Here is a 19,625-nt window from a genome sequence, read left to right as displayed (position 1 = left end):
CTTCCTCTACCCATATAAGGCTGGATAACTTTGGACCTGTAGGAACAATTTATGCGTATTTAATTTAAGGATTGTACTATGAAATATTGGATGTTCAGATTGTATAAATATGAAATAATCAGTGAAACTTCATTTACAGTTAAAGAAAAAGTACAAGAGAAGTGCAAAGACTTTCTGAGCCTGCAACCCAAGAGGAAAAATAAAAGATCAAAGTCAGGTAATTGTTTTTAAATAAAACAAAACAAAAAACCCTATTATGTGAGCTAGATAACCTATCAGCGATATAGATCTAAACACACTATGGACCTGATTCATGTCGCACACAAGCGGATGATGACTAAAGTCTGCGCGTGTCCCGATGGGTACAGCAAATAGACAGATCAAAATTGCACACAGAGATTGACAGTGAGCGTTCCTGGGAGGTAACAAGGGTAGCTAACCAGACAATGCTTGTCACGGTCAGCGACTGCCTACAAAAATGCAGTTGTACTGACACACACCACATGTTCAGATGGTGAAGTTGCAGCTGCCATAGGGTGGTGCGTCCTAATACATGCCACAACAAAATAGTGCAGCTGCCAGTGGACTTCTGTGGCTGAGAATCTGCTGTGGCATCTGCATAAAGACATCAACGCTGTTAAGGAAAAAGACGCAATCATAACTGCTGGATAGGCGGGTACGGATGGTGTAATGGTTAGCATTACAGCCGCACAGCACTTAGCTCATGGGTTCCATTCTCACCACGGCCCTGTGTGGAGTTTGTATATTCTCCCCATGCTTGCGTGGGTTTTCTCTGGGTACTCCGGTTTTGTCCCACAATCCTAAATTATACTGACTGGTTAATTGGCTTCTCGACAAAAAGATTAACCCCTTGTGTGTGTGCTTGATTTCTTAGGCATGGAATCCTGTTTGTCCACATCATGTGCATGTGTGTGTTTGTGTGTGTTTTGGTTTATATAACATCAGTTGATGTCTTTATACTTACATTGAACTAAATTTAATTTTTCTTTCTCCCCAAATTCAGATCTGTCTAGCAGTGAGGAAACCGTTACTGTTCCAAAGGAGCTGTCATCCCCCCAAAAATCCCCCATAAAGCTTAATAACAATTGTAAGATTCCATGTTCTATAAAAACCTCAGATAATGGGAAGCGGCGAGATACAGCCAAAATAAGTGGTAAGTAACTTTTTTGGCACAGTAGCTTTGGTGTTCTATTAATCACTTGCCTGGCATGATCGCATCAGAAGCGACTATGCCTGCAAGTGCTCTATCTGACCTGGTCGCACAGGATGCGACCAATCAGATAGTTTTAGCAGCGGTGGGGAAGGGATAATTCCCTCCGCTGCTGCTGTCGGAGGGACCGGAAGGTCCCTCTGCCTCCCTGCACTCTCCCCCACTGATTGCCGTGCTGCCGATCACTGCTGATCGGTCAGCACGGCAGGATTTCCCCCTCCAGCGGCTGCAGACAATGGCAGCCGCTGAGGAGTGTAAATGAACCCTCACAAGCCACCCCCAGACCATTACTTTACTTTTTTTTTACTAAAATCATTTGTGATAGGGTTAAATTCATGTTCTTCACCTAATTCACTCATTAAAAAAAAAAGAGTGGTTAAAGGAACACCATTACCAAAAAAATAAGGAAAAGAAACAAGTCTTGTTGATGAAACCCTGCACATACAGCACTATCTTGATGCATGTTTTCTGCACCAGACAAAAGGATCAGAGACCAGTTCTTCAGCAAACGGCCAAACTGGATTGATTTCTAGCTACTTAACCCTCAAGCTGAGTACGGCTGGTTCTCTTCTGGGGAAATTAAAACATGGTGTTGATTAATACCCCTTTCACTTAGCAAATGCTGGGTCCCATCCGGTAATTGTAAACTGGTTCTTACCGGGTGGGACCCGGCATTTGACCTTAACAACTGGCTCCCTGACCCGGCAATATGCCGGTTCGGGTTGCCATAGCGGCAGAGGGCGGGGGTGGAGGTAGCGCTGGGAGATGAGCACATCTCCATGCCGCCTCTCCCTATATAGTGAACAGCAGGTACCGGGTCGCATCGACCCGACAACCCATTAACACTGCCGCTGACCCGGTATACAACCCGGGAATAACACTGCTTTATTCCCAGGTTGAATTACCGGGTCAGGCGACCCGGGAATTCGCTATGGGCCTTTTCACACTGCACAGCAACCCGTGTCGACCCGGTATATTGCGGGGTCGATACCGGGTTATTTGTGCAGTGTGAAAGGGTTATAAATCTACTAACCTGTAATCCATTCCGTAGAAATTAATCAGATGATTGTTTTGCAGCCACACACTCTGATACTTGGTAAATTGACCAAACAGTTGCTACGTCTTCAAGTATTTGAAACTGTTCACGTTTTCCAGGTCCCACAGAAGCTGCACAGGTGTATAACTGTCACATTTTAAAGATCCACAAAACAACCTGTTTGGGGTTCTAAGAACCACTGCATGACTTGGCAGAAGATCAGTGGTAAAAATAGGTCATGGAGGGATTATATTTCCATCATGGACATACAGATGTAAGCACGTTCATCCTACGCATTGCTGCATGGATGGTGCAACTAGTGTGCCCGCGTCTATGATGCGTGTGCGCATGCCCTAGACACCTATGGAGCAAACGCTGGCTGCGACTAGTCACATTACGGCTTTCGCTGCAGCTTGCTTATTACCATGCATACACATCATGAAAACTATTGTCAAATTCTTTGTGTTTTTGGTGATGACCATAAATAAATGGGTGCATATTTCTATATTTTGCTTTCAATAGATGAGGAAACACTAAGTGATTCATGCACAGAAAGCCTGCTTTGGAGTGATGATGATTATAATGAAGAGATTGATGTAACAAATGCTGACGAGGAAATGCAGGAGGAAGAGGGTGACTGTGAAATTGTGCGCTGCATGTGTGAGGTGCAGGAGGAAAATGACTTCATGATTCAAGTAAGAGTCACCATTTATACAAACCGTATTTAGAGAATAGTAGGCAGGTGTTTGAGTACCAAGGGTTGGTGGTGGTTGGGAGTGTTGCAATCGCAATAAGCCCCTTGCGGGCTCGGTGGAACCTCTATTCCCACTCTCTGTGGGTGTCCTGGACACCCACGAGTGGGAATAGTCCCTGTTGGTCGGGATTGTGATGGTGCGGGATGTAGGGAAGGGGGGGCGTTATTGTCACATAACTAAATCTAATATGGGATGTGCAGTGAGGTAAATGCCTCAGGAGACACTGGTTAGTACCAGATCTGGATTTTCAAACCATATATGAGCCAAAGGGGTCATGTGGGCATTATACACAAGTGCCGCAGTATATGCAGCTGGAAATTTGGTGAGTTTTGATCACCAATGTGCACAAAAGATAGGCGGGGGAGGCACTGTCTTGCGTCAGACTTTTTACCCCAGTTTTGACTATAAAAATGATTAGAACAATACAAAGACGATATTTATAATATATATTCTTTGTATTTTTCATATACTTTATACAGTCAAATCTCTGGTTTATACGTTAGTATGACCGGAAAGGCTCTGCCTCATCTCACTGCATGTCACATACATACATACATACATACATACATACACACATATATATATATATATATATATATATATATATATATATATATTTCTCTAACGTCCTAGAGGATGCTGGGACTCCGTAAGGACCATCGGGAATAGACGGGCTCCGCAGGAGACATGGGCACTTTAAGAAAGACTTTAGACTCTGGGTGTGCACTGGCTCCTCCCTCTATGCCCCTCCTCCAGACCTCAGTTTTAGACTGTGCCCAGAGGAAGATGGGTGCACTGCAGGGAGCTCTCCTGAGTTTAGGAGCTCTCCTGAGTAAGAAAGCATTTTGTTAGGTTTTTTTCTTATTTTTATGGAGCTCTGCTGGCAACAGACTCCCCGCATCGAGGGACTGAGGAGAGAGGAGCAGACCTACTTAAATGATAGGCTCTGCTTCTCGGCTACTGGACACCATTAGCTCCAGAGGGAGTGGAACACATGTTCGTCCTGGGCGTTTATCCCAGAGCCGCGCCGCCGTTCTCCTCACAGAACCCGAAGAAAGAAGACTACTGAGGCGGCAGAAGCCCTCGGGTACTTCACTGAGGTAACGCACAGCACTGCAGCTGTGCGTTATTGCTCCCATACACCTCACACACTCCGGTCACTGTAAGGGTGCAGGGCGCAGGGGGGGCGCCCTGGGCAGCAATAGAATACCTCTCCTATGGCAAATGACTATATACATGTACAGATGGGCACTGTACATGTATATAAAAGAGCCCCCGCCATATTTTATTAAGTTTGAGCGGGACAGAAGCCCGCCGCCGAGGGGGCGTGGCTTCTCCCTCAGCACTCACCAGCGCCATTTTCTCTCCACAGCACCGCTGAGAGGAAGCTCCCCGGACTCTCCCCTGCTTGACACACGGTGAAATAGGGTTTTAAAGTAGAGGAGGGGCACATAATTGGCGATTATACATTACAGCAGCGCTACTGGGTAAACATTCTGTGTTTTTCTCCGGGGTCATATAGCGCCGGGGTGTGTGCTGGCATACTCTCTCTCTGTCTCTCCAAAGGGCCTAAAGGGGAACCTGTCTTCAGAAAAGAGTTTCCTTGTGTGTGTGGAGTGTGTCGGTACGCGTGTGTCGACATGTTTGATGAAGGCTCGCCTAAGGAGAAGGGGGAGTGCATGATTGTCAGGTCGCCGTCGGCAACGCCGACACCGGACTGGATGGATATGTGGAATGTCTTGAATGCTAATGTAAATTTATTGCATAAGAGATTAGACAAGACTGAGGCTAGGGATCAGTCAGGTAGTCAGACCATGCCTGTCCCAGTGGCACTGGGACCTTCTGGGTCTCAGAAACGCACATTATCCCAGATCACTGACACAGATACCGACACGGATTCAGATTCCAGTGTCGACTATGAGGATGCAAAATTACAGCCAAAAGTGGCTAAAGGTATTCGTTACATGATCATTGCTATTAAATAGGTTTTGCATATTACTGAGGAACCCCCTGTCCCTGACACGAGGGTACACATGTATAAAGAGAAAAAGCCTGAGATCACCTTTCCGTCCTCATTTGAGCTAAGCGAATTGTCCGAAAAGGCTTGGGAATCTCCAGACAGGAGACTACAAGTTCCCAAAAGGATTCTTATGGCGTATCCCTTCCCACAAAAGGACAGGATACAATGGGAATCTTCGCCTCAAGTAGACAAGGCGTTGACACACTTATCCAAGAAGGTGGCACTGCCTTCCCAGGATACTGCTACCCTCAAGGATCCTGCGGATCGTAAGCAGGAAGTTACCATGAAGTACATTTACACACATTCTGGTACTATTGTTAGGCCGGCTATGGCATCGGCCTGGGTTTGTAGTGCTGTCGCAGCATGGACAGATTCCTTGTCTACGGAGATTGAGACCCTAGATAAGGATACCATTCTAATGACCATAGAGCATATCAAGGATGCTGCGTTATATATGAGGGATGCTCAAAGAGACATTTGTTTACTAAGCTCCAGAATAAATGCTATGTCTATTTCTGCTAGGCGACTCTTGTGGACCCGACAGTGGACGGGGGATGCCGACTCAAAGCGGCATATGGAGTCGTTGCCTTACAAGGGGGAGGAGTTGTTTGGAGAAGGCCTCTCGGACCTTGTCTCTACTGCTACAGCTGGTAAATCGAATTTTTTACCCTATGTTCCCCCACAACATACTAAGAAGGCACCTCATTACCAAATGCAGTCCTTTCGTTCAAATAAAAGCAAAAAGGTACGGGGATCGTCCTTTCTTGCCAGAGGTAAAGGCAAGGGAAAAAAGCTGCACACAGCTAGTTCCCAGGAGCAGAAGTCTCCCCCCCTACGTCTGCAAAATCCACCGCATGATGCTGGGGCTTCCCTGGGAGGGCCAGATCAAGTGGGGGCACGTCTTCGATTTTTCAGCCACGTCTGGGTTCACTCACAGGTGGATCCCTGGGCAATAGAAATTGTTTCTCAGGGATACAGGCTGGAATTCGAAGAGATGCCTCCTCGCCGGTTTTTCAAATCGGCTCTGCCAGCTTTTCCGTCAGAAAGGGAGTTAGTGTTAACTGCAATTCAAAAATTGTACCTGCAACAGGTGATAGTCAAGGCTCCTCTTCTCCAGCAAGGAAAGGGGTATTACTCAACCCTGTTTGTGGTTCCGAAACCGGACGGTTCGGTCAGACCCATTTTGAATCTGAAATCCCTGAACCTGTACTTGAAAAAGTTCAAGTTCAAGATGGAATCGCTCAGAGCGGTCATCGCCAGCCTGGAGGGGGGGGGGGATTGGATGGTTTTCCTGGACATAAAGGATGCTTACCTTTTATGTTCCGATTTTTCTTCCTCACCAGGCGTTCCTGAGATTTGCGTTACAGGACTGTCATTACCAATTTCAGACGTTGCCGTTTGGGCTTTCCACGGCCCCGAGAATTTTCACCAAGGTAATGGCGGAAATGATGGTGCTCCTGCGCAAGCAGGGTGTCACAATTACCCCATACTTGGACGATCTCCTCATAAAGGCGAGATCTCGAGAGAAGTTACTGGACAGCGTGTCACTGTCAGTGAGGACGTTGCAACAGCATGGCTGGATTCTCAATATTCCGAAGACCCAGCTGGTTCCTACAACGCATCTGACCTTTTTGGGCCTGATTCTGGACACAGAACAGAAAAAGGTTTTTCTTCCGATGGAAAAGGCTCAAGAGCTCATAGCTCTGGTCAGGAACCTATTAAAGCCAAAAAAGGTTTCAGTGCTTCACTGCACCCGTGTCCTGGGGAAGATGGTGGCATCGTACGAGGCCATCCCCTTCGGCAGGTTCCATGCGAGGACTTTTCAATGGGACCTACTGGACAAATGGTCCGGGTCTCATTTACAAATGCATCAAAGGATCACACTGTCTCCCAGAGCTAGGATATCTCTCCTGTGGTGGCTGCGCAGTGCTCACCTCCTGGAAGGCCGCAGGTTCGGCATTCAGGACTGGATCCTGGTGACCACGGACACAAGCCTCCGAGGTTGGGGAGCAGTCACACAGGGAAGAAATTTCCAAGGGCTTTGGTCAAGTCAAGAGACTTGTCTTCACATCAACATCCTGGAACTAAGGGCCATATAAAACGCCCTACGTCAAGCGGAGATCTTACTTCGCAATCGACCAGTTCTGATCCAGTCAGATAACATCACCGCAGTAGCTCATGTAAACCGCCAAGGCGGCACAAGGAGCAGAGTGGCAATGGCGGAAGCCACCAGAATTCTTCGCTGGTTGGAGAATCATGTAAGCGCTCTGTCAGCAGTGTTCATTCCGGGAGTGGACAACTGGGAAGCAGACTTCCTCAGCAGACACGATCTGCATCCGGGAGAGTGGGGACTTCATCAGGAAGTCTTCGCGCACATTGCAAGTCAGTGGGGACTGCCCCAAATAGACATGATGGCATCCCGTCTCAACAAAAAGCTACAAAGGTACTGCGCCAGGTCAAGAGACCCTCAGGCGGTAGCTGTGGACGCCCTAGTGACACCGTGGGTGTTCCAGACGGTATATGGGTATCCTCCTCTTCCTCTCATACACAAGGTGTTGACGATAATAAGAAGAGGAGTGAGAACAATTCTCATTGTTCCAGATTGGCCACGAAGGACCTGGTATCCGGATCTGCAAGAAATGCTCACAGAAGATCCGTGGCCTCTTCCTCTAAGGCAGGACCTGTTACAACAAGGTCCCTGTCTGTTCCAAGACTTACCGCGGCTGCGTTTGACGGCATGGCGGTTGAACGCCGGTTCCTAGCGGAAAAAGGTATTCCGGATGAGGTCATTCCTACGCTAATAAAGGCTAGGAAGGACGTGACGTCTAAACATTATCACCGAATATGGCGAAAATATGTTTCTTGGTGTGAGGCCAGGAATGCTCCTACGGAAGAATTCCATCTAGGCCGTTTTCTTCACTTCCTACAAACTGGAGTGAATTTGGGCCTAAAATTAGGCTGCATTAAAGTTCAGATTTCGGCCTTATCCATTTTCTTTCAAAAGGAATTGGCCTCTTTGCCTGAAGTACAGACTTTTGTGAAGGGAGTACTGCATATTCAGCCTCCTTTTGTACCTCCGGTGGCGCCTTGGGACCTTAACGTGGTGTTAAGTTTCCTTAAGTCACATTGGTTTGAACCACTTAAAACAGTGGAGTTGAAATATCTCACTTGGAAGGTGGTCATGTTGTTAGCCTTGGCTTCGGCTAGGCGAGTTTCGGGATTGGCGGCTTTATCACATAAAAGCCCCTATCTGGTTTTCCATATGGATAGAGCGGAGTTGCGGACCCGTCCTCAATTCCTACCTAAGGTGGTCTCATCCTTTCATATGAACCAACCTATTGTCGTGCCTGTGGCTACACGTGACTTGGAGGATTCCGAGTCCCTTGATGTAGTCAGGGCTTTGAAAATTTACGTGGCCAGAACGGCTAGGATCAGAAAAACAGAAGCACTGTTTGTCCTGTATGCAGCCAACAAGGTTGGCGGCCCTGCTTCAAAGCAGACTATTGCTCGCTGGATCTGTGACACGATTCAGCAGGCGCATTCTACGGCAGGATTGCCGTTACCGAAATCGGTTAAGGCCCATTCCACTAGGAAGGTGGGCTCGTCTTGGGCGGCTGCCCGAGGGGTCTCGGCACTACTTGGTCGGGGTCAAACACTTTTGCAAAGTTTTATAAGTTTGATACCCTGGCTGAGGAGGACCTCCTGTTTGCTCAATCGGTGCTGCAGAGTCATCCGCACTCTCCCGCCCGTTTGGAAGCTTTGGTATAATCCCCATGGTCCTTACGGAGTCCCAGCATCCTCTAGGATGTTAGAGAAAATAAGATTTTACACTTACCGGTAAATCTATTTCTCGTAGTCCGTAGAGGATGCTGGGCGCCCGTCCCAAGTGGGGACTTCTTCTGCAAGACTTGTATATAGTTATTGCTTACATAAGGGTTATATTATAGTTCATCGGTTTGGACCGAGACTGTTTGTTCATACTGTTAACTGGGTAGTTTATCACAAGTTATACGCTGTGATTGGTGTGGCTGGTATGAATCTTGCCCTTGGATTAACAAATATCCTTTCCTCGTACTGTCCATCTCCTCTGGCCACCGTTTCTCTAACTGAGGTCTGGAGGAGGGGCATAGAGGGAGGAGCCAGTGCACACCCAGAGTCTAAAGTCTTTCTTAAAGTGCCCATGTCTCCTGCGGAGCCCGTCTATTCCCCATGGTCCTTACGGAGTCCCAGCATCCTCTACGGACTACGAGAAATAGATTTACCGGTAAGTGTAAAATCTTATTATATATATATATATATATATATATATATTTATTATATTATAGTTTGTATGTAATGAAAATAAAGTCTCCGTACTTTTGCTTGTACTACATATGTCAATCTTTTACCCCAGAACATCCTGAAATCATTCTGGTACTACAATCTGCACATTAAAGCAAAACAGCTGGACCTGTTGACCTGTGTGCACGCTCTTCTGCATGATTAGATGTTTAGATATTTGCATTAACAAGCAGGTGTACCTAGTAAAGTGGCCATGACCAAAGTAGTGTAGAAACAAATTGATGGCACACCAGGAAGGAGTAACTAAAAATACAGTAATTCACACAGCAAGTTGTTGTGGTTTGTGACATTTATTACTTTTGTATTGGATCCCACCACCTGTGTGTATGTATATATTGTACACAATTTGTATATTGCAAAAAATATTTAAGCACTTGTTAAACTATTTTCATATTTCCTTAATTTCTCTTACGTCCTAGAGGATGCTGGGGACTCCAAAAGGACCATGGGGTATAGACTGGATCCGCAGGAGCTTGGGCACACTGAAAAGACTTTGACTGGGTGTGAACTGGCTCCTCCCTCTATGCCCTTCCTCCAGACCTCAGTTAGACTTTGTGCCCAGGAGTGACTGGACACACACTAGGGGAGCTCTACTGAGTTTCTCTAGAAAATACTTTTGTTAGGTTTTTTATTTTCAGGGAGACCTGCTGGCTACAGGCTCCCTGCATCGTGGGACTGAGGGGAGAGAAGTCAGACCTACTTCTACTTAGTTAAAGGCTCTGCTTCTTAGGCTACTGGACACCATTAACTCCAAAGGGTTCGATCACTTAGTTCGCCTAGCTGCTTGTTACCAGAGCCGCGCCGTCACCCCCCTCACAGAAGAAAGAAGCCGGGTGAGTATGTGAAGATCTGAAGACATCAGACGGCAGGAGACTTCAGTAACGAGGTAGCAGCGCGCTCCATGCTCCCACACACTTCACCAACGGCACTTGCGGGTGCAGGGGGGAGCGCCCTGGGCAGCATGTTACTGGGTCTTTTAAGGGCTGGCAGACAGGCATTTTCGGTGCCCGGGCACCGTTTTCCGTACCCCCGCCAGCATTCAGGTTTAAATTTTTGCGGGACTGAAGCATGCTGGGAAAGGGGCGGGGTTTAGCCGCACAGCTCACCAGCGCCATTTTCTCTCATCCACAGCCGCTGCATGAGACGCTGGCCCGGGACCTCCAAGCTCCATTCAAGTAAAAGGGAGGGGGGGGGGGGGGGGGGGGCACAGATATTTGGTGCATATATTGTAATTAACAGCAGCGCTTTTCCACATATATCGTTTGGTGGGATATATGGGCGCTGGGGTGTGAGCTGGCATACTCCCTCTGTGTTTTCTCTATCCGGGCTTCCTTGTGGGTCTGTCCCCTAGCTGAGGCAGTGTGTGTGTGTCGGTACTACGTGTCGGCATGTCTGAAGTTGAGTGTTACTCACCGGAGGAGGTGGCTGGGGGCGCAGATGTGGGTCTGGAGATGGTTCTGTCGGCACAGCCGACACCTGATTTGCTTACAATGTTAAGTGCACTTAATACAAATGTGGCCTCATTGTCTAAGAGATTGGATAAATCTGAGTCTCAGACTCAAGTGTGGAGGAAATCCATGGGGGATGCTTTGTCTCAGGTGCAGGCCCCGTCAGGGTCGCAAAAGCGTTTGTTTACCCAGATGGTAGATACGGATACCAACACGGATTCTGGTTCCGATGTCGACTTCACTGAGGCTGCTTTACACCCAAGGCTAGTTAAGAGTATTCAGTACATGATTGTGGCTATTAAAGATGTTTTACGTATCTCTGACGGACCTGCGGTGCAGGAAACAATGATTTGTTTGTTTAAAGGGAAAAAACCTGAGGTGAAGTTTCCCTCCCTCTCATGAAATGAATACTCTTTGTGAAAAGGCTTGGGAGTCGCCGGACAAGAAGTGGCAGATTCCCAAGAGAATTTTCATGGCGTATCCTTTCCCCTGTGATGACAGGGAAAAATGGGAGTCGTCTCCGAATGTCGACAAGGCTTTATCCCGTTTGTCTAAGAAGGTGGCGCTCCCGTCCCCTGACACGGCAGCTCTCAAGGATCCGGCGGATCGCAAGCTGGAGACGTCTCTGAAGGCCGTTTTCGCTAATACAGGTGCATTGCTCAGACCTGCTGTGGCGTCGGTATGGGTGAGTAGTGCTATTGCTAAATGGGCTGTTAATTTAGCTTCTGATATGGATACCCTTGATAAAGATAATGTTCTTTTGACTCTTGGTTATATCAAGGACGCTGCAGATTACCTGAAGGATGCGGCGAGGGATGTTGGTCTCTTGGGATCAAGAGCCAATGTCATGGCGATCTCGGCCAGGAGGGCACTGTGGATCCATCAATGGAATGCTGGATAGTAGTGTCAAGGTAGTGTCTTGTTTGGTGACGGCTTGACTGACCTGGTGTCTACCGCGACTGCGGGTAAGTCATCTTTTCTTCCTTATGTTCCCACACAGCAGAAAAAGGCACCCCATCAGCAGATGCAGTCCTTTCGTCCAAATAAATACAAGTGAGGAAAAGGCTCGTCTTTCCTCGCTTCAAAGGGTAGAGGACGGGGAAGAAAGTCGCCTGCAGTATCAGGCGCCCAGGACCAAAAGTCCTCCCCCGCCTCTACCAAGTCCACCGCATGACGCTGGGGCTTCCCTGGGGGAGTCTGGACCGGTGGGGGGCCGTCTGCGGATCTTCAGTCAGGTCTGGGTTCAATCAGGCCTGGATCCTTTGGTCCTAGAAATAGTGTCTCAGGGATACAGGCTGGAGTTTCAGGAGATGCCCCCTCACCGCTTTTTCATTTCAGCCTTGCCAATGTCTCTTCCGGACAGAGAGGTCGTGAAGGCAGCAATACAACAGTTGTGTCAACAGAGGGTCATTGTTCCCGTTCCCCCGTCCCAACAGGGGGAAGGGGTTCTACTCGAGCCTCTTTGTTGTACCGAAGCCGGACGGTTCGGTCAGACCTATTCTGAACCTAAAATCCCTCAATCCTTACTTGAAAGTTTTCAAGTTCAAGATAGAATCTCTTCGAGCTGTGATTTCCAGCCTAGAAGGGGAGGATTTTATGGCGTCAGTCAATATAAAAGATGCCTACTTACATGTCCCGATATATCCTCCGCATCAAGCTTTCCTCAGGTTTGCGATACAGGATTGTCATTACCAGTTTGACGTTGCCGTTTGGGCTTTACACGGCCCCGAGGATTTTCACCAAAGTCATGGCGGAAATGATGGTTCTCCTTCGTAAACAAGGGGTTACAATTATCCCGTACTTGGGCGATCTCCTGATAAAGGCGAGGTCCAAGGAAAAATTGTTAAGAAATGTGGAATTGTCTGTCGGTTCTGCGACAACACGGTTGGTTCTAAATTTACCAAAGTCTCAGTTGATTCCGACCACTCGGCTGCCCTTTCTGGGCATGATTCTAGATACGGAGTTAGAAAGTGTTTCTTCCGGAAGACAAAGCTCTGGAACTACAGACAATGGTCAGGGAGCTTCTGAGGTCGACAAGTGTCGATTCATCAGTGTACTCGGGTTCTGGGGGAAATGGTTGCGGCTTAAGAAGCCTTTCCGTTTGGCAGGTTTCATGCCCGGGTGTTTCAGTGGATCTGCTGAGCAAATGGTCCGGGTCTCACCTGCACATGCACCGGAAAATAAGGCTTATCTTCCAGGGCCAGGATTTCTCTCCTGTGGTGGCTACAAAGCTCCCACCTTCTAGGAGGACGCCTATTCGGAATCCAGGACTGGGTTTTACTGACAACAGATGCAAGTCTCCGAGGCTGGGGCACAGTCACCCAAGGAAGAAATTTCCAGGGGAAATGGTCAAACCAGGAATCTTGTCGCCACATAAATGTCCTCGAGTTAAGAGCCATTTACAACGGCCTGCTACAAGCAAAGAGCCTTCTTCAGGGTCGACCTGTCCTGATCCAGTCGGACAACATAACAGCGGTGGCGCTTGTAAACCGTCAAGGCGGAACAAGGAGCAGGGCGGCTATGGTGGAAGCTGGGCGGAACAGCACGTGAGCGCTCTGTCGGCAGTCTTCCTCCCGGGAGTGGACAACTGTGAAGCAGACTTCCTCAGCAGACACGATCTCCATCCGGGAGAGTGGGCTCTTCATCAAGAGGCATTTGCAGAAGTGACGAAGCGTTGGGGAATTCCTCTGATGGACATGATGGCGTCTCGCCTCAACAAGAAGCTACCGAGGTATTGTTCCAGGTCAAGGGACCCCCAAGCCAGTGCAGTGGACGCCCTGGTGACTCCGTGGGTGTATCAGTCGGTTTATGTGTCCCCTCCACTTCCTCTCATTCCAAAGGTGCTGGGAATCATACGACGAGCAAAGGTTCAGGCGATTCTCGTAGTTCCAGATTGGCCGCGCAGGGCCTGGTATCCGGATCTTCAGGAATTATTGGTGGAAGATCCTTGGCCGCTCCCTCTAAGAGAGGACCTGTTATTGCAGGGTCCATGCGTATTTCTGGACTTACCGCGGCTGCGTTTGACGGCATGGAAGTTGAGCGCCAAATTTTAGCCCGAAAAGGTATTCCTGGGGAGGTCATCCCCACTCTCCTTAAGGCGAGGAAGGAGGTTACGGCGAAACATTATCACCGTATTTGGAGAAAGTATGTTTCGTGGTGTGAGACCAAAACTGCTCCTGCGGAGGAATTTCACTTGTGTCGGTTTCTCCATTTTTTGCAGGCAGGCGTCGATGCAGGCCTGAAATTGGGTTCCATCAAAGTGCATATTTGGGCTTTATCTATTTTCTTTCAAAAGGAATTGGCCGTCCTTCCAGAGGTTCAGACTTTTGTGAAGGGAGTGCTGCATATCCATCATCCATTTGTACCGCCTGTGGCGCAGTGGGATCTTGAAGTGGTCTTGCAGTTTCTTATGTCTCCCTGGTTTGAGCCTTTGCGTAAGGTTGAGTTAAAGTTTCTCACTTGGAAGGTAGTCATGCTTTTGGCTCTGGCGTCTGCCAGGCGAGTGTCAGAGTTGGCGGCCTTATCTCACAAGAGTCCATATTTGATCTTCCATTCGGATAGAGCAGAATTGAGGACTCGTCAACAATTTCTGCCAAAGGTGGTTTCTTCCTTTCACATTAACCAACCGATTGTGGTACCTGTGGCTACGGATGCTGTGGCAGTTCCAAAGTCTTGTTGTAAGAGCTTTGAAGATTTACGTCACCAGAATGGCTCTTGCCAGGAAAACAGAGGCTCTCTTTGTCCTGTATGCTTCCAACAAGATTGGAAATCCTGCTTCTAAGTAGACTATTGCACGCTGGATTTGTAGTACGATTCAGCAAGCTCATTCTTCGGCTGGGTTACCGTTGCCGAAGTCAGTAAAGGCCCATTCTACCAGATAAGTGGGCTCGTCTTGGGCGGCTGCCCGAGGGATCTCGGCACTTCAGCTTTGCCGAGCTGCTACGTGGTCTGGTTCAAACACCTTTGCTAAGTTTTACAAGTTTGATACCCTGGCTGATGAGGACCTCATGTTTGCTCAATCGGTGCTGCAGAGTCGTCCGCACTCTCCTGCCCGTTCTGGAGCTTTGGTATAGACCCCATGGTCCTTCTGGAGTCCCCAGCATCCTCTAGGACGTAAGAGAAAATAGGATTTTAGTACCTACCGGTAAATACTTTTCTCCTAGTCCGTAGAGGATGCTGGGCGCCCTTCCCAGTGTGGACTGTTACTTGCAGTGTATTATTGCTGGTTACATTTGTTTACACGCGGCTTGTGTATTAGTTGTATTCAGCTTGTTGCTGCTGTTAATTCATACTGTTATCTGGTTTCCTGATACTCCGGTTGTACGGTATGTTGTGGTGTGGGCTGGTAGGTTTTCTCGCCCTTGGTTTAAACAAAACTCCTTTCCTCGAAATGTCCGTCTCTCCTGGGCACAGTTCCTATAACTGAGGTCTGGAGGAGGGGCATAGAGGGAGGAGCCAGTTCACACCCAGTCAAAGTCTTTTCAGTGTGCCCAGGCTCCTGCGGATCCCGTCTATACCCCATGGTCCTTTTGGAGTCCCCAGCATCCTCTACGGACTAGGAGAAAAGGATTTATCGGTAGGTACTAAAATCCTATTTTTTTTTTCTTGTGCAGTGTGAAGAATGCTTGTGCTGGCAGCATGGTGTCTGCATGGGGTTATTAGAAGACAATGTCCCTGAAAAATATACCTGTTATATATGCCAAGATCCCCCAGGTAGGATTCTGTTTTTAATCGTATATGTGTCTGTGACTGCAGGTTATTGCTTTTAGTCTTCATCTCAAAGTAATTATAAAACTTGCTTGTGTGGTCTTGCTGGCAGCGTTGGCAACAGTTGTCTCTGCACCCCTACTAGACCACCAGGGTAATTACACTGGCAATTTTGCACTACTGTTGTGGCAGCCCTTGCCCTGGGGTCTGGACCAGAAGGGGGGGAGGCAGGCTTTCCATGTTAGCACTATCCCTTGGCATGTTCCTTCACTGCAGGCATCCCACCACAGGGATCACCCCTCCTCTCTGTCCTTCCTCATAGAGACCCTGAGCAGTTGTTTTACGCACTGCGGCCACAGCTCCTCTGGTGAGTGAAGCACATGCTACTTGCCTCCCTGTATACCTCTCTCTATTACAGACATACAGTTACTTCCTCCCCTTTTGGCGTTGGTTTATTGAGCAGTGTTTGCCCATTTATTTCATGCATCGAACGTTCTGTGTGCGTATAGTAAGTGTATAGGATTTATTTTTCACTACACTGCCTCCTCATTTGTGAAATACTGCGTGTACCTCTCAGTTTGTTTGTTTTTTTGTATTATATCTGCATAGATACTATTGATTCTGGTTACACTAAAGTGAACACCTATTTGTCTATTGGAATTCACAGAATTATCTGTTTCTGCATAGTCCCACTTATTGGTATATTGTGGAGCTTTAAACATTCATTGCACTACCCCTTAATAGCTCACCACTGTTTGGCAACTTTTGTGTGTGGGGACATCCTTGGATTTTTATTAACATGTCTTCCAAGTTCAACGCACCCAGGCAGGAGGGAGCTCTTGTGCTGCTTAACTGTAGGACCTGTAGTGAAGTACTTTATTCTCAGGTTCAGGGCCACTATGGTCTCTGTGTCTGGAGTCTCACAGATATACAGCGGGATTTCCCTTCGGCTACAGCTTCCAATGAGGACCAGCATGGCCTTCCATGCTTTCACAGGTAATGTTGCAGTTAGTTAATCAGCTCGCAACCCCACCCCAACATGGTGGAGTATGCCCAGTTTTTCTCCTGTCCATTACAGTTGGAGATTCTGGCCTGGTTTAACAAGTCCCAAGAGCATCTTAAGACACAAATGATCGTTCTCTCAGTGTCTGTCACTCCCTATTGTGGTGGCTCCACCAGTCCCACCCAGACAAGGGCCAACCCTCTTGGCTCAAGGATTGGGTCCTGCTAGTCTCCGACGCTTCGGGTTGGAGACAGCGATGGTTCATCGTACTTTTCGAGGTAAGACGGCTCAGAGTGGTGTACAGAGCTCTTTGCCAGGCATAGCCCTTTCTCTGGCATTGACTGGTCAATGTGCAGTTGGACCTTCTAAGACGCCAGGACGTTCTCTCAGGCAAGTGGGCTCTACGTCCAGAAGTCTTTCAGTTCCTGGTCCTTCGCAGGGTCTTGCCAGACATTGACATGATGGAGACTCTGTACAGTCACAAGCTGCCGAGGTACTAAGCGCACAAAAGGGATCCAGGAGCTCTCCTGAATGGAATCCCTGGCAGTTCGGTGGACATTTCTTCTTGTGTAATTCCATTCAATCTCAAGGATTCTGCGGGTCCACTGCAAATTGAACTGGGGAGGGAGGCTCTATGATCTTTATGGGTCCAGATTGGCCATATAGGCCTTGGTACATATAGACTTCTTTGGTCTCTGACACTTTGTTGCGTCTTCTACTTCAGCCGGATCTGCTGTCTTATGGCCTGTGGTTCCGCAGAGATTTGGCCTGGTTCGCTTCGATGGGGTGGCTTTGGCGATCTCAATCCTGAGAGCTTTGGGGTTCTTAGCCATTCGCATACTGCCCAAAAGCTGCCTTCTGACCGAATTTATAACCTGGTTTGGAGAACATACTTTTACTGGTGTTTGGCTCGAGACTACAACCCCAGATCATTCAGTCTATCGTAAATCATGTCTTTCTTACAGACATCTAGATTTAGATCTCTGCCTTTCTTCGCTAAAAGTACATGTCTCTCAGCGCTTTCTGTCCTATTCCAATGACCGTTTGCACGGTTACTTGATGTATGACCGTTTTTTGTTTTTGTTTTTTTTCAAGGTGTCCTCCTTGTGCAACCTCTGTTATGTTCCTCTAGTGGACAGGTTCTCAAACTCGGTCCTCAGGACCCCGCACAGTGCATGTTTTTTAGGTCTCCTCACAGAATCACAAGTGAAATAATTAGCTCCACCTGTAGACCTTTTAAATTGTCAGTGAGTAAGTAATACATCTGTGCACCTGCTGGGTTACCTGCAAAACATGCACTGACTTCAACAAACTTGGCTAGTCGGCTACTGAGCAGACTTTGGCCAAATGGCTTAGCTTGACTGTCTGCCAGGCTTTTTCTGTATCAGACTTTAATGTCCCTTCTGTGGTGAGGGCCATTCTGCACGGTTAATGGAAACTTCTTGGGTAGCTGGTAAAACAGCTATATGGTCCTCTGCCCATACCTTCATTAACCACTTAATTGACTAATTTTTTTCCCCGAAAAATTTTTTTTTTTGGGAATTGAATTAGGCGAAAAACATGTATTCAAACTTACCCAAAATGATTTTATTTAAAACGAGGAAAAAAAAATATATTTTTGATATTTATTAAAAAAAAAAAAAAATTGGGGTGCAAACATAGTCGGCACCATCGGAACATCGCAGCCATTGCGACTTCAATTTTAACAGCCACTGACCCACCAGGTACACACTGGGGAGGCTGAAGGGGGAGGTTTAATTTAATTTACATTTTCCCAGTGGTTGCTTTCGTCTGCAGCCACCGGTTGGGGAGTTCTGCCATACTGACCTATCTGTAGTGATTGGCAGCATGGCAAACACTGGGGCAGGGTGCAGGAAGGCAGAGGGACCTTCCAGTCCCTCTGAGAGCTGCAGCTATGCAATATTTCTCTTCCTTGCTGCTGCACACGCTGTGTATCTGACTGGTCGCATCTTGTGAGGCTAGTGATGTGACCATGCCAGGCAAGTGGTTACGTTATATTCCTTTGCCACTTTCGCCTCTGAGGATGCATCCTTTGGGCAAAGTGCTCTCCGCATCCCCTCACTTAGGGGGACTGCTTTGGGACATACCAGTGTTTAAGCCTGTGTTCCCTATGGATGAAAAGGAGATTTTTTTCGTTCTTTTACCCGTTAAATCTTTTTCTTGGAATCCATAGCAGACACGGGGCCACCCTTGTAGGGTTATTGCAGTGTTCCTGGTTCCTTTTCTCTAACGTCCTAAGTGGATGCTGGGACTCCGTAAGGACCATGGGGAATAGCGGCTCCGCAGGAGACTGGGCACAAAAGTAAAAGCTTGAACTAGCTGGTGTGCACTGGCTCCTCCCCCTATGACCCTCCTCCAAGCCTCAGTTAGATTTTTGTGCCCGAACGAGAAGGGTGCATGCTAGGTGGCTCTCCTGAGCTGCTTAGAGTAAAAGTTTATTTTAGGTTTTTTATTTTCAGTGAGTCCTGCTGGCAACAGGCTCACTGCATCGTGGGACTAAGGGGAGAAGAAACGAACTCACCTGCGTGCAGAGTGGATTGGGTTTCTTAGGCTACTGGACATTAGCTCCAGAGGGACGATCACAGGTTCAGCCTGGATGGGTCCCGGAGCCGCGCCGCCGGCCCCCTTACAGAGCCAGAAGAACGAAGAGGTCCGGTGAAATCGGCGGCAGAAGACGTTCCTGTCTTCAACTAAGGTAGCGCACAGCACTGCAGCTGTGCGCCATTGCTCTCAGCACACTTCACACTCCGGTCACTGAGGGTGCAGGGCGCTGGGGGGGAGCGCCCTGAGACGCAATAAAAAACAGAAATACCTTAGGATGGCAAAAGAAATACATCACATATAGCTCCTGGGCTATATGGATGTATTTAACCCCTGCCAGTTTTCCAGAAAAAAGCGGGAGATAAGGCCGTCGTGAAGGGGCGGAGCCTATCTCCTCAGCACACAAGCGCCATTTTCCCTCACAGTTCCGCTGGAAGGACGGCTCCCTGACTCTCCCCTGCAGTCCCTACAGAATCAGGGTAAAAACGAGAGAGGGGGGGCACTATTGGCAGCTAAATTATA

The 19,625-nt window shown here is 48.0% G+C and overlaps 1 protein-coding gene across 5 annotated transcripts in view; it reads left to right on the top strand.

The window, feature by feature from the left end:
- PHF20 (PHD finger protein 20) overlaps positions 1 to 19,625 on the top strand; it is a 360,572-nt gene that overhangs the window by 296,137 nt on the left and 44,810 nt on the right. For all 5 annotated transcript variants that reach the window (XM_063960149.1, XM_063960151.1, XM_063960150.1 and 2 more), the window contains 4 exons: positions 140 to 217; positions 1,025 to 1,174; positions 2,790 to 2,962; positions 15,445 to 15,544. In XM_063960149.1, the coding sequence (XP_063816219.1) occupies positions 140 to 217; positions 1,025 to 1,174; positions 2,790 to 2,962; positions 15,445 to 15,544 (501 nt within the window). The remainder of the gene's footprint in view (positions 1 to 139; positions 218 to 1,024; positions 1,175 to 2,789; positions 2,963 to 15,444; positions 15,545 to 19,625) is intronic.

This window comes from Pseudophryne corroboree, chromosome 3, assembly GCF_028390025.1.
Source record: "Pseudophryne corroboree isolate aPseCor3 chromosome 3, aPseCor3.hap2, whole genome shotgun sequence".
NCBI classification, from domain to species: domain Eukaryota; kingdom Metazoa; phylum Chordata; class Amphibia; order Anura; family Myobatrachidae; genus Pseudophryne; species Pseudophryne corroboree.
Note: the sequence above shows the minus strand (reverse complement) of the source record. Positions and strands in the feature narration are given on the sequence as shown.